Source organism: Pelophylax lessonae, assembly GCF_965119305.1.
Source record: "Pelophylax lessonae genome assembly, chromosome: 11".
NCBI lineage: Eukaryota > Metazoa > Chordata > Amphibia > Anura > Ranidae > Pelophylax > Pelophylax lessonae.
The window spans coordinates 36,475,608-36,489,290 of record NC_138778.1 but is presented as its reverse complement, the minus strand read 5'-3'; the positions used below and the strand labels follow the sequence as shown (position 1 = coordinate 36,489,290).

Below are 13,683 nucleotides of genomic sequence, written 5' to 3'. Positions count from 1 at the left end.
GCAGAAACTGGACCAATCGCTCCTTGCCCCCGTGAAATGGGGGATGCCAACAAGATCCCAAAAGGCAACGAAGATCCCGTTACAAGTGTCACTAATAATAATAAGTGGGTGTGTGGAAGACTTCAGGCCAGCGAAAAAGGGGCGTGTACCCCTTGCCTAAGGAGGAAGTTTAACAAAGATCCCGACGCCAAGGAAACAAAGTGTCGCTTTCGTCAGTCCTACGTCGCTGCTCTCAAAAATCCCGTTAGCTTCAGCTCTGCCCCGATGGATGACATTTTGGAGGAACCCATGAGCAGATCCACAATGTTTGCAGCTCTAGAAAGCCCCATCTGTTCACGTCGCAAAACCCAAAGTCAAGCGCATTCGTCTTGGCTTTTCTCACCAAAAACAGAGTCAAAGCTGGGAGATATACATACACCGCTACGAAACCCAAAAACAAATCCAAATTCAGGGTCGGATTCATCGTCCCCGTCTCTTGTACACAGGTTCTCCTTTCTAAGAGGCCAACGTAATTCCTCATCTGGGAGCGATGGCCTGTCTATGGATTCTAATTCAAGCCAGTACAGTGGAACATGGAGACGGGTCTCTGCAGTCTGCTCCCCTCGGCTTAGTCGTGCTAAGTTCTCTGGAAAAGGTATCGGTGAAAAAAACAATATTTGTTTCTAAAGCATACCGTAAACTGTATTTTTTTGCTTTGGTAGTATTTAAAGCATCACTCCAATTTCCGAAAACAAAAAATGATTTAGACTCGATTCACACTAGCGCGACTTGTCAGGCGACTTGTCAGCCTGACAAGTCGCGTTTCTTCGCGGTCCATTGACTGCTACAGGACCCGTTCTAATAGGAGCGACACAAGTCGCTCCGACTTAGAAAAAGGGTCCTGTACTACTTCGGGGCGACCTCGGAGCAACTTGCATAGACTTCCATTATGTGAAGTCCCTGCAAGTCGCTCCGAAGTCGTGGTGCATGGGAATGCACAAGTCGCCCCCGAAGTAGTACAGAGTCGTGCCGCCCCAGTGTGAACCGACTCTTATGCTTTTAAAGCAGTCCGCAAGGATTTTGCATTCTGATCCTGTACAGAATACATTGGGGGTTGATTTACTAAAACTGGAGAGTGCAAAATCTGGTGCAGCTGTGCATGTTAGCCAATCAGCTCCTAACTCAAGCTTGTTCAATTAAGCTTTGACAAAAAAATTTGTAAACTGATTGGTTTCTATGCAGAGCTGCACCAGGTTCTGCACTCTCCAATTTTAGTAAATCACCTGTATCCTAATAGAGATCCCTGATTGGTTGTTTCCAGGGCAACTTTATTCCAATATTTCATTTAGAGGTTGCATCTAACTACATTGGTGGTTACAGTCACAACTGCCTTCCCTATCCTCTAATTGCTCATAGTTATACTACCTTGGAGCCCAAAAGTTAGCCATTGCTGACCTTCTTCTGAAAATGCTAGTTTCCTGACTGTTAGGCCGACTCTTTGATGTCCGCACTGTTGGGTTCAGTGGCGTAACTAGAACCTTCAGTGCCCCAATGCAAGAAACCATAAAGGGCCCCCCGGACGGGGCCCTTCCCTCCCAGCCTGGTGGCGGAACGCCAGGGCTGGTCGCAAGTGCAATGTTTGTGTGGTAGTTCTGCCATTGGTGTCAGTAGTTTTTTATTTTAATTAAATTTTTCTTTCATTTGCATTATTCATTTTTTTTTGTTTTTTACAATATGGATGGTAGGAAGATGACAGGGGGATGAAGATGACAGGGGGTGGGATGGTACAAAAAAGACAGGGGGGATGAAGATGACAAGGGGTGGGATGGTAGGAAGATGACAGGGGGGATGAAGACGACAGGGGTGGGATGGTAGGAAGATGACAGTGGGGATGAAGACGACAGGGGTGGGATGGTAGGAAGATGACAGTGGGGATGAAGATGACAGGGGTGGGATGGTAGGAAGATGACAGTGGGGATGAAGACGACAGGGGTGGGATGGTAGGAAGATGACAGTGGGGATGAAGATGACAGGGGTGGGATGGTAGGAAGATGACAGTGGGGATGAAGACGACAGGGGTGGGATGGTAGGAAGATGACAGTGGGGATGAAGATGACAGGGGTGGGATGGTAGGAAGATGACAGTGGGGATGAAGATGACAGGGGTGGGTTGGTAGGAAGATGACAGGGGTGAGATGGTAGGAAGATGATAGTGGGGATGAAGATGACAGGGGGTGGGATGGTAGGAAGATGACATTGGGGATGAAGATGACAGGGGGTGGGATGGAAGGAAGATGACAGGGGGATGAAGATGACAGGGGCTGGGATGGTAGGAAGATGACAGGGGGATGAAGATGACAGGGGGTGGGATGGTAGGAATATGACAGGGGGATGAAGATGACAGGGGGTGGGATGGTAGGAATATGACAGGGGGGTGAATATGACAGGGGTGGGATGGTAGGAAGATGACAGTGGGGATGAAGATGACAGGGGGTGGGATGGTAGGAATATGACAGGGGGATGAAGATGACAGGGGTGGGATAGTAGGAAGATGACAGTGGGGATGAAGATGACAGGGGTGGGATGGTAGGAAGATGACAGGGGGGGTGAAGATGACAGGGGTGGGATGGTAGGAAGATGACAGGGGGATGAAGATGACAGGGGGTGGGGTGGTAGGAATTTTACCCCCTCTCAGGCCCCCTGCAGCATGGGGCCCGGTCGCCATGGCGACCCCTGTACGTCCGCCCCTGGCTGGGTTTATTTATCTAAAACTGGAACATCAAAGAGTTGGCCTAACATTCAGGAAACTAGCATTTTCAGAAGAAGTTTAGCAATGACTAGCTTTTGGGCTCTGCGGTAGTATAAATATGAACCATTAGATAAGAGGGAAGGCAGTTGTGACTGTAACCACCAATGTAGTTAGATGGAACCTCTAAATTAAATATTGGAATGACGTTGCCCTGTAAGCAGTCAATCAAGGATCTTTATTAGGAAGCACCAGGGTTGATTTATTAAAATTGGAGAGTGCAAAATCTGCTGCAGCTCTGCATAGAAACCAATCAGCTTCCTGGTTTTATTGTCAAATTGTATGTGATGGAGAACCTTGGCACCCCAGATGTTTTGGAACTACATTTCCCATGATGCTCCTGCACTCTGCAGTGTAGTTGAGCATCATGGGAACTGTAGTTCCAAAACATCTGGGGTGCCATGGTCCACCATCACTGGAACTTAACAAGCTGGAGTTAGAAGCCAATTGGCTACCATGTAAAGCTGCACCAGATTCTGAGTTCACCAGCATTAGTAAACATACCCCAGTGAGTCACTAATCCAAAGCAAGGGTTCGAACCAGGAAAGTAAAGTCCTTGACATACTTGCCCCAGGACAGTGACCCAATGTGTTGAAACATTGACAGCCAGGCAACTAATGTTTTAGGAGAGGTCAGCAATGGTATCCTCCATATTTATATCATGACAGGTTTTGTTCAAGATAGCGGCCTTTAAAGATATTTGATTTTCGTTTAATTGAGTTTATTGAATTTTCCAGGGTTTAAGGACATTACATTTGACATATGTGTCAGTACATAGGTCCTGAGTACACTAAACAGTACAATATCCACCATTAACAGTGGCATTTGACTTCAGGCCCCTTTCACACTGGTGCGACTTGTCCAGCGACTTGGGACTGCAAAGTGGCATGACAAGTCGTACCTTATGATTTCCAACGAGTACCGTTCATATCTGTGCGACTTCAAGTTGCAACGACTTCAAAGTACTTCAAAGTCCCTGCACTTCTTTGGTCCGACTTTGATGCATTTTGAGGTCCATAGACCTCAAGATTACACTTGCATTTCTTCAAGTCCAGTCAAAATCGCGGCAAAGTCCCGCGCCTTTTAGGTCGCACAAGTGTGAAATGGGCCTAAAGTAGATCCAACACAGCTGATTTTTTGGTTCACTTTCTAGACTGATCTAGAAGAATAAAACATTTGGTGGCTATGGGAAACCAATACAGCAGCCTTTCTCGACCTTTTCAACACAGAGGAACCCTTGAAATAAATTTCTGATCTCGAGGAACCCCTGCGAAAAATTAAAAATCTACAACTCATGACACATTAGTGTGATGGTCAGTGGGAAGAATGCTCCTTACTCTTGTCATCATTGGGAAGAATTCCCCCCTTACAGATAGCTAAAAGGAACAATGGTGTCATTGGGAACTTATGTGAGAGGCAGAAATTGCCCATTGTTCAAGGAACCCCTAGCAACCTCAGGAGGAACCCTGGGGTTCCATCGAACTCTGGTTGAGAAACCCTGCAATACAGCTTCCTACTATTAAACTACCGGTGTGCAGTAGTCTTGGATATTTTTAGCTGTCTTCATGTGTGGCATTACTGGCCACCATTGTAAGAGGGGCATTTTTTTAAACGACCTCTGATGAATTAATTTTAGCAGGGGTTCCCTGGGGACCTAATAGTTATTTCAAGGCTTCTTTTGGAGTGAAAAAGGTGGAGAAAGACTGTGTTATACTGTACCAAAAGATGATGTGAAATGGTTGTGTTTATTCAAGAAAAATAGATTTAAAGGGCTACTCCAGCCTAAATGTTTTGTTTTGGTAAAAATAGGAAATAGCTATAAAGGGGTTGATTTACTAAAGGCAAATAGACTGTGCATTTTGCAAGTGCAGTTGCTCCAGAGTCTAGTACTGTGGCGGCCCGTCCATTGGGTGCGCAGGGGTGCCACCCCCCTATCCATGCATCTGGCCCCCTAATCTACATGCAGGGTGTCGGACACATGGATTCCAATGGGCTTTTTTTTTTTTTTTAAGCACGTGATGAGAGCCAGAGGCTCTAATAGGCTTTAAAAAAGGGTGGTCTCGGCACTGCGCCCTGAGCCCATCCAATTGTGTGACAATAGCAAATGAATATTCGCTATTGCCACACTGATTCTCCTCCTGGCCAATCAGAAAGCGGGTCCTGAGACCCGTTACCCGATTGGCCGAAAGGAGGAGCCATGCTATTGGCCAAGGTGGAGGAGGAGGGAGGAGACGCAAGGGAAGCCCATGGAGGACACTGAGGAGGAAGCCGCTGCCGCCGCTGCCTACCCAGGGTGAGCGAGCCGGCGACCGGGGAGGGGGGGGTTAGGTGTGCGGGCTGTCCATCTGTCGCCCCCCCACCAGCCAATGGAACAGCAGCCGCCACTGATCTAGTACATGAGGCAAAGCTTCACTGTGCAAAGAATACCCAATCAGATGCAAGGAAAATTAACTTGCACATGATTGGATGATGAAAGTCAGCAGAGCTTCCTCTCATTTATTAAGCTCTGGAGTAACTGCACTTGCAGAGTGCATAGTCTATTAGCCTTTAGTATATATGAACCCCAAAATCTGTCAGGTGTCCCTACTGGGTAAAAACAGTAACATAAACATATAACCATTGATGAGTGCTAGAATATGTGTAAGGGCTCTTTCACACGGGCGATCCGATCAGATCCGCCTGTCAGTTTTTTAGGCGGATCTGATCAGATCCTCCATGCAGCTCTATGGGGCAGCAGATGTCAGCGGAGACACCTCCGCTGACACCCGCTGCCATCCATATCCAATCCTGTCCGTGAAATCTGGACGGATGGAAACCCTATTTTTCCATCCGTTCAGGGATCGGATCGGATGAGAGCGGACAGGCGGTCCGCTCTCATCCGATTCCCCATAGAGAGCAGCGGGAGCTGTGACACCTCCCTCTCCGCACTGCAAGCGGAGACGGAGCTGTCACCCGCCGGCTCAGCGGGGATCGGCGGATCGATCCCCGCTGAGCAGCACGGATCCCCCTACGGAGGCGGACCGTGTGAAAGAGCCCTAAGTGTTTTCTTATTTCTCCCTTCCTGTTCCGGTGACCCTTGCTCTCACATTCCTGTCTTGGTGTCACAGATTTAAAAAATAAAAAAGGAAGTCTCCTCAGCGTAGTCACAGATGTATTCACATGACATAAGTTTGAACCTTCTATTCAAAGCTAAAAAAAAAAAATTTTTTTGCCCAGAGCTGGCTTTTCTTTTGTTATTTTACATAATGGGTAATGTAAAAAGAGGAATGGGAACACCCCTGCAAAAGCAGTCGGACTCCCCTAAGCAGTTGGGAACTATAGGATCAAGATCTTATCACTGGAGTCCCTAATAGTAATTCAAAGCCTTCAGGTGAAACCCACCAGATATCATCAGTAACTGAAATTTCTCTCTGAGTGGTCCATCCCGCTCCTGGGAGATTGGATTAATTTTACTATGGTGTACAATCTCCTGCAACTTTTACTAAATGACTTTGTTTTTAATTTTTATACATTTTTATTATTTGCACAAGAAGTCGTCATGTCTGTTACTCTTTTATCTCCATAGGCATACTTGTCAACTGTCCCGTTTTTGCCGGGACAGTCCCGGCAAATAGGAGCCTGTCCCGGGTAATTTACATTGTCCCGGCAATGTACTTATTTACACTTTGCACTTTATTTATATTTACAGTTTTTTGTACGGTCACACCTGAGCACATTTGACACTTTAGAATTGCAGGGAATTGTGATGAGAATTTTAAACTTTAGGCGGAAGTAGTGCAGCTGAATGGGAGAATTATTGCAACTCTGCTACTTTGGCCTCAAGTTTAAAATTCCCTTTTTCAATTTCCTGTAATTCCCTTTTTATTGAGTAGACCCTATAATCTGATGATAAGTAGCTGGAGATTAATTATGTTGAGTGGGCGGAGCTTCAGGGAAGTGGGTGTGGTACGTAATTGATAGCTGTGCTGCAAGGTGTCCCTGGAAATTTTTTCCAAATGTTGGCAACTATGCATAGGGCCTTATTGCAAGCAAAGAGCATTGCTGCTGGAACATACAAAGCATAGAATACAGGATCTTCTGAAAATGATAAATCACATTGTTGCTAGAAGTGATATAGTTGCTCTCAGTCACTCCAGCCATGAGGCCGCTGTTTGGAAACATCTTACTCTGGGCACTAGTACCCGGCTCCCCCTTTCTGTTTGTAACAGTAGAACTTGATATTCGGCCAGCGGTATTGTATGTCGGCTCTACTGTACAATATGATGTTTTTCCTTATAAGCTGACAGCATATAGTTCCGTACATTTGGCAATAACAGAGGGTTTACTTGCCAGATTTTATCCCATAAACATCAAAGACGTAACTCTTGGCAGCCAGGTCTCATTTACAGAAGCCGCTAAATGCACTTATACCTCCTAAGTGTTCTTTGCATCAAGCTTCTAAGGCAGCCTTTCTCAACCTTTTCAACACAGAGGAACCCTTTAAAATAACTTTACGGGCTCGGGGGAACCCCTACTAGAAATTACTATATCTACATAATACATCACTGTTATATTCAGTGGGAAGAATGCTCCTTACACTTGATCAATGAATGCTCCTTACCAATGATCAATGGTGTCATTGGAAACTTATGTGAGAGGCAGAAATTGCTCATTGCTCAAGGAACCCCTAGCAACCTCAGGAGGAACCCTACGGTTCCAAGGAACCCTGGTTGAGAAACTCTGTTCTAAGGAAAGCCTGGTAAGCAATCACCCAGATTTTTTTTATAATTGTGGAACAGTTTGAGGTATAGAGTTAGGTGCAGTTAGTGCTCTGTGCGGCAGCTATGCATTCATTAATGTAACTTTTAATGATCAGTAGAGTGCTTGAGCGCCAATTACCAGGATTAAGTGCTGTCAGGAGGAAGCCAGTGCGGTGTGCACAGCCCCTTTGTTATTATGGTCTTAAATTTTTGCAGGTAAGGGTTAAAAAAAAACAGATTTGTATTGTCATCCCCCTTTACATCAGAGTCTGCAGGGTTCCCCCTTACAATGCAAGAAAAAACTATGATATAAGGTGAATTCTGCGAACCATGATGTAAGGGGGAATTCTGTGGACTCTGGTGTAAAGGGGAGCTCTAATGTAATTGGGTCTCGGGTCACCAGCGACCCCCATCCCCTTATATCAGAGTCCACAGAGTTCCCCTTTACATAAAAGTCCACAGAGTTCCCCTTTACATCACAATCCACAGCATTCAACAGTTTTCCCTTGCACTGTAAAGCCTCCTGCACACCACTAGTATTTTTTTTTTTTCAACCCAGCAGGTTGAACAAAAAAAACCTGACAGCTCAGATCGGAGCCGCTCAGATTGGAGTCCAATGTTAGTACAACAATCTCCCCTGCTGTGCTATTGTGTTCTGACAGGGGGATACCATTGGCTGAGATCGCTAATTGGGAGCCAGTCAGCAGACCTTTTTCAGTCATGAGCCTTCGACAGAAGCTGACCAAATGGCCAGCTTTTGTTGGTCTGGCTGCCATACACACGGGCCGAATGTTGGCCGGGTTCTATTGAACAGGTAACAATTGGCCAGTGTGTACGGGGCTTCAGTGGGAACCCTGCAGACTCTGATTTAAGGTGGAATGCTGGAAACTCTGATGTGAGAGAGACTTTGGTGACCAGAGATCATTTTACATCAGAGTACGCAGAGTGAATACACTAACGTAAAGGGGGTTAATGATATAAGGGGGAACCTTTATTAATAACCCACCACATACTTTGTGTGGCCTGGAGCTGTCACACTGAACTCATCTTCTAGCAATAATACCCCGATTCCATACAGGGCACTGAGGGTAGGCTTTGATCCTCTTCTCCATCCACTCCCCCTTCTTGCAGGCTCTTTTAATTTTCATGAAAAGGCGCCAAGCACCCATTAAGGATTTTGCTTTGGAGCTCCTGCTCTAGAACTGCACTGCTTATTAGTAATCAACTCAGCTCAGCTCGGGCTGCCCCGCACCTGAGTTCAGCCTGAGTCTGGCCTGAGTCCCGAGCCAAGCTCAGCTGATTACTGATAGCCGGGGGGAGCTGGGAAAAAGTGACATTTTTTATGGGCACTTTTCTGCAGTTCACGGACATTTATGGACAACAGAAAAGTGCCCTTTTTTTACAAACTGTCTGTAAATTTATGAATAGTTGGCAACCCTGCAGGACATGAGGGTGACTCTTCCCAGTGGGGACAGTTGTCAATAAAGATCTGAGGTTCTTTATCCTCCGTAATTTCAATAAAGTGAGTTAGTGTTGTCACCCTAGGACAGGAAGTGTATTACTGGCACTCTGTTAAAAAAATAAATTTTATTAGGCTTTGTTCACACTGGTGTTTCGGGAGCATGCACAAAATCAATCTGCTCTTTTACAGACGTGTGGCAGTGGCATTAATTCCTAATGGCAATCCCACTGATTGTGCTAGCATACGTGCGAGATACCTTTTTGTGAGTTCCTCACGCATAGGGCAGCCCATTCAAATTATTAGGCTACCCTAATGTGAAGCACGGGAATGCACAAAAAAGGGCAAAAAAAGCATGCATACTCGTTTGCACCTCCATGGTGTGAACAAAGCCCTAAAGCTGAGTTCCACACAAAAGTGGAAGATCTGCTTTAAGGACTCCTCACCCCCTTACATGCCACATTTGGCATGTCATTTTTGGGGGGGTACCTAGTTTTGACAGTGTGACAGAAGTTCTTCTCTCCCTCCCTGCACAGCCATTGAGGAGGCGCAGCACAACTCCCGCATGTGCAGTGCGCACTAAGCTGTGAAGCCGCAAGTTGTGACAACGGGGTGCCCACACTTGTGATGCCAGGGCAGGGGAGAGAGCTGAGGGTTGGGGCAGCTGCATCGCTGGATCATGGGATAGGTGAGTGTGTGTTTATTAAAAGTCAGCAGGTACACTTTTTGTAGCTGCTGACTTTTAATAAACCCAAAAACGACTGGAACACCGCTTTAAGACGGTCACATAGATTATTATTATCATTATTATTATTATACAGGATTTATATAGCGCCAACAGTTTGCGCAGCACTTTACAATATGAGGGAAGACAATACAGTTACAATGCAATTCAATACCGGAGGAATTAGAGGGCCCTGCTCATTAGAGCTTACAATCTAGAAGGGAGGGTCAAGTAAAACAAAAGGCTATAACTGTGGGGGATGAGCTGATGGCGAAAATAGAAGTACAGTTGTTGGGTGTGGGTAGGATAGGCTTCTCTGAAGAGGAGGGTTTTCAGGGGTCGTCTAAAAGCTAATAGAGTAGGAGATAAACTGACAGATTGGGGTAAGAAGTTCCATAGGATTGGAGAGGCTCTGGAAATGTCCTGGAGGCGAGCATGGGAGGAGGTGACGAGGGAGCTAGAGACTCGATGGACCAGATCCCGGTCGGCCAAGATTCAACCCATCTATTGTCAGGCTGGTTGTACCCAGGTTGATTGGTGGATCGACTTGGGTACAACCAGCCTGCCCATAGATGAATCGAAAGCAAGCTACTCATTGGGTGGGAAACCTCTGGGTGAATCCAAGATGGAAAAGGACATGGGGGTACTAGTGGACAACAGGCTTGGCAGTGGCATGCAATGCCAAGCCGCTGCAAGCAAAGCCAACAAAATACTGGCATGTATAAAAAAGGGGATTCACTCCAGAAATAAAAAAATAATTCTCCCACTCTACAAGGTCCAGCCACATCTGGAGTATTCTGTCCAGTTCTGGGCACCGGTCCTCAGGAAGGATGTGCTGGAACCGGAGAGAGTCCAGAGAAGGGCAACAAAAATAATTAGGGGAATGGAGGACATCACTTATGAGGAAAGACTACAAGCACTGAACCTATTCTCTCTGGAGAAGAGACGATTGAGGGGGGATATGATGTCAAGGTACAAATACTGTACTGGCGACCCTAGCATAAGGAACAAACTTTTCAGAGAAAGGGAATAGAATGAGACACGTGGACACTCACTAAAACTACGGGAAAAGCGGTTTAACCTTAAAATACGTAGGGGGTTCTTCACTGTCAGAGCAGTAAGGATGTGAAATTCTCTTCCACAAGCAGTGGTATCAGCAGGGAGCATCGATAGTTTAAAAAAACTATTAGATGGGCACCTTAGACCCCATTCACACTAGCACGACTTGTCAGGCGACTTGGTTGCCTGACAAGTCGCGGTGGGTCGCCTGCCATTGATTAGCACAGGACCCGTTCTAATAGGAGTGAAGTCGCTCCGATTTAGAAAAAGGGTCCTGTACTACTTTGGGGCGACCTGGAGCGACCTGCATTGACTTCGATCATATGAAGTCCTGCATGTCACGCCGAGGTTGCGGTGCACGCTGTGCACCGCGACTTCACAGGTCGCCCCAGCAAGTCGTGTCGCCCCTGTGTGAATGGGCTCTTAAAGACAACAACATACAGGGGTATACAAAGTACGGTTAGCAGCAAACACACACACATCATAGGTTGAACTGGATGGACGGATGTCTTTTTTCAACCTCACAAACTATGTAACTATGAATCTTGGCCGGTCCTTGCTGAACCAGCTGGGATTCGATCCATCTATGGTCAGCTTAAAGATCCAGACACCATCATGGAGTCCAAAAACAAAGCCCATAATTTGATCAAATCCTGGCTGGTTCAGCAAGGACCGGCTGAGATTCGATCCATCTATGGGCAGACTGGTTGTACCCAAGTTTATCCATCAATCGACTTGGGTACAACCAGCCTGTCAGATTTTTTACATGTGAATACTGTCAGCAAGTATAGCTGCTAGCAGTAATCATTGTGTTCTGCCTGGCCAGAAGGTTCCCTACTGGCAGAACACCATAGCGATAGATAGATAGATAGATAGATAGATAGATAGATAGATAGATAGATAGATAGATAGATAGATAGATAGATAGATAGATAGATAGATAGATAGATAGATAGATACCGTAGATACCGTAGATAGATAGATAGATAGATAGATAGATAGATAGATAGATAGATAGATAGATAGATAGATAGATAGATAGATAGATAGATACCGTAGATACCGTAGATAGATAGATAGATAGATAGATAGATAGATAGATAGATAGATAGATAGATAGATAGATAGATAGATAGATAGATAGATAGATAGATAGATAGATAGATAGATAGATAGATAGATAGATAGATAGATAGATAGATAGATAGATAGATAGATACCGTAGATAGATAGATAGATAGATAGATAGATAGATAGATAGATAGATAGATAGATAGATAGATAGATAGATAGATAGATAGATAGATAGATAGATAGATAGATAGATAGATAGATAGATACCGTAGATAGATACCGTAGATAGATACCGTAGATAGATACCGTAGATAGATACCGTAGATAGATAGATAGATAGATAGATAGATAGATAGATAGATAGATAGATAGATAGATAGATAGATAGATAGATAGATAGATAGATAGATAGATAGATAGATAGATAGATACCGTAGATAGATAGATAGATAGATAGATACCGTAGATGGATAGATAGATAGATAGATAGATAGATAGATAGATAGATAGATAGATAGATAGACAGACAGACAGACAGACAGACAGACAGACAGACAGACAGACAGACAGACAGACAGACAGACAGACAGACAGACAGACAGACAGACAGATAGATAGATAGATAGATAGATAGATAGATAGATAGATAGATAGATAGATAGATAGATAGATGGATCTTAGGTTTAGATACGCTTTAGTGGTCCCGACAGTAAAGTGAATCTTTATGGCAAAGAACTGGTTTATTTTAATTGGGACTTTTTCCGAGGATGACTTGTTACAGCATATTTCAGCAATAATTGAAGAAAAGAAAGAAGAAAATGGATAGTCATTTTTTTTTCAAATGATTTTCTCATCATTCTCTGCAGTGAGAATTAAAGATAATTTCTTTTTACAGAGTAACTTCAGGCAGATTTTTATAGCTAATCCACCATCCCCTTAGAATGTCACCCTGACCTTTAACCTTAACAGTCAATCTTCAGAGCTTGGCATCCAAAGGATTTTGAATGAAGTGTCTTCATTGTAAATGTACTAACTAGGCTGAAAGAACAGCTGTTAGAGAAGTGAGGCTCAATTTACTAAGGTACAACACGTGTTATTGCCCTAACGATCATTATTTTCAGTGATGGGACTTTCTTTTTAGCTCTCATTGGCTGTCATTGTTGAAAATAATGGCCGTTATATAAACATCGTTAAAGCATTTGAATGGATAGAAGACATTTTTGCACAATAGGTCAGTTGACTGCACAATTAACTGACAAGACACCGCTGGGGAAGAGTTCTTCATGTTATATTCAGACCTGGAAATATGCCAACCCCAACTGTCATTTGTTATCTTTCTATTGTAAAGATCTCATTGCTTATACTTAGGGAATCAAGTAACATAACATATACAGTATTTATAACTGGGATGTCTCAATGGATTGTTGAGATCACTATTAGCGTTGGTTCACACTATGGCAATCCGACTTAGGGGGCGACCTGTGAATTCGAGGGCACCGCGACTTCGGCACAACTTGCACGTACTTCATTTTATGAATGTCTATGTAAGTCGCTCCAGGTCGCCCCGAAGTAGTACAGGACCCTTTTTCTAAGTCTGATCGACTTGTGTCGCTCCTATTAGAACCAGTCCTGTACTACACTATGGGAGCGACGGTGCGTGACTTGTCAGGCTGACCAAGTCGGACTAGTGTGAATGGAGTCTTATCATTTATGAGTAGGGGTAAGGTTCAGGTTTGTCACTACCATGGGTTTTAGGCAAGTCCTATGTGTTTGGCGTTTACTCTCCCAGCTAATTTTTATGCACAATCACCTGGAAGAATTTATTTGCACTAGGGATCGACCGA

General features: G+C 44.6%; 1 protein-coding gene across 2 annotated transcripts in view; it reads left to right on the top strand.

The window, feature by feature from the left end:
* KIAA1755 overlaps nucleotides 1-13,683 on the top strand; it is a 140,365-nt gene that overhangs the window by 1,462 nt on the left and 125,220 nt on the right. For both annotated transcript variants that reach the window (XM_082272012.1, XM_082272013.1), the window contains exon 2: nucleotides 1-634. This exon is cut by the window's left edge and continues 716 nt beyond it. In XM_082272012.1, coding sequence (XP_082128138.1) covers nucleotides 1-634 — 634 coding nt within the window. The remainder of the gene's footprint in view (nucleotides 635-13,683) is intronic.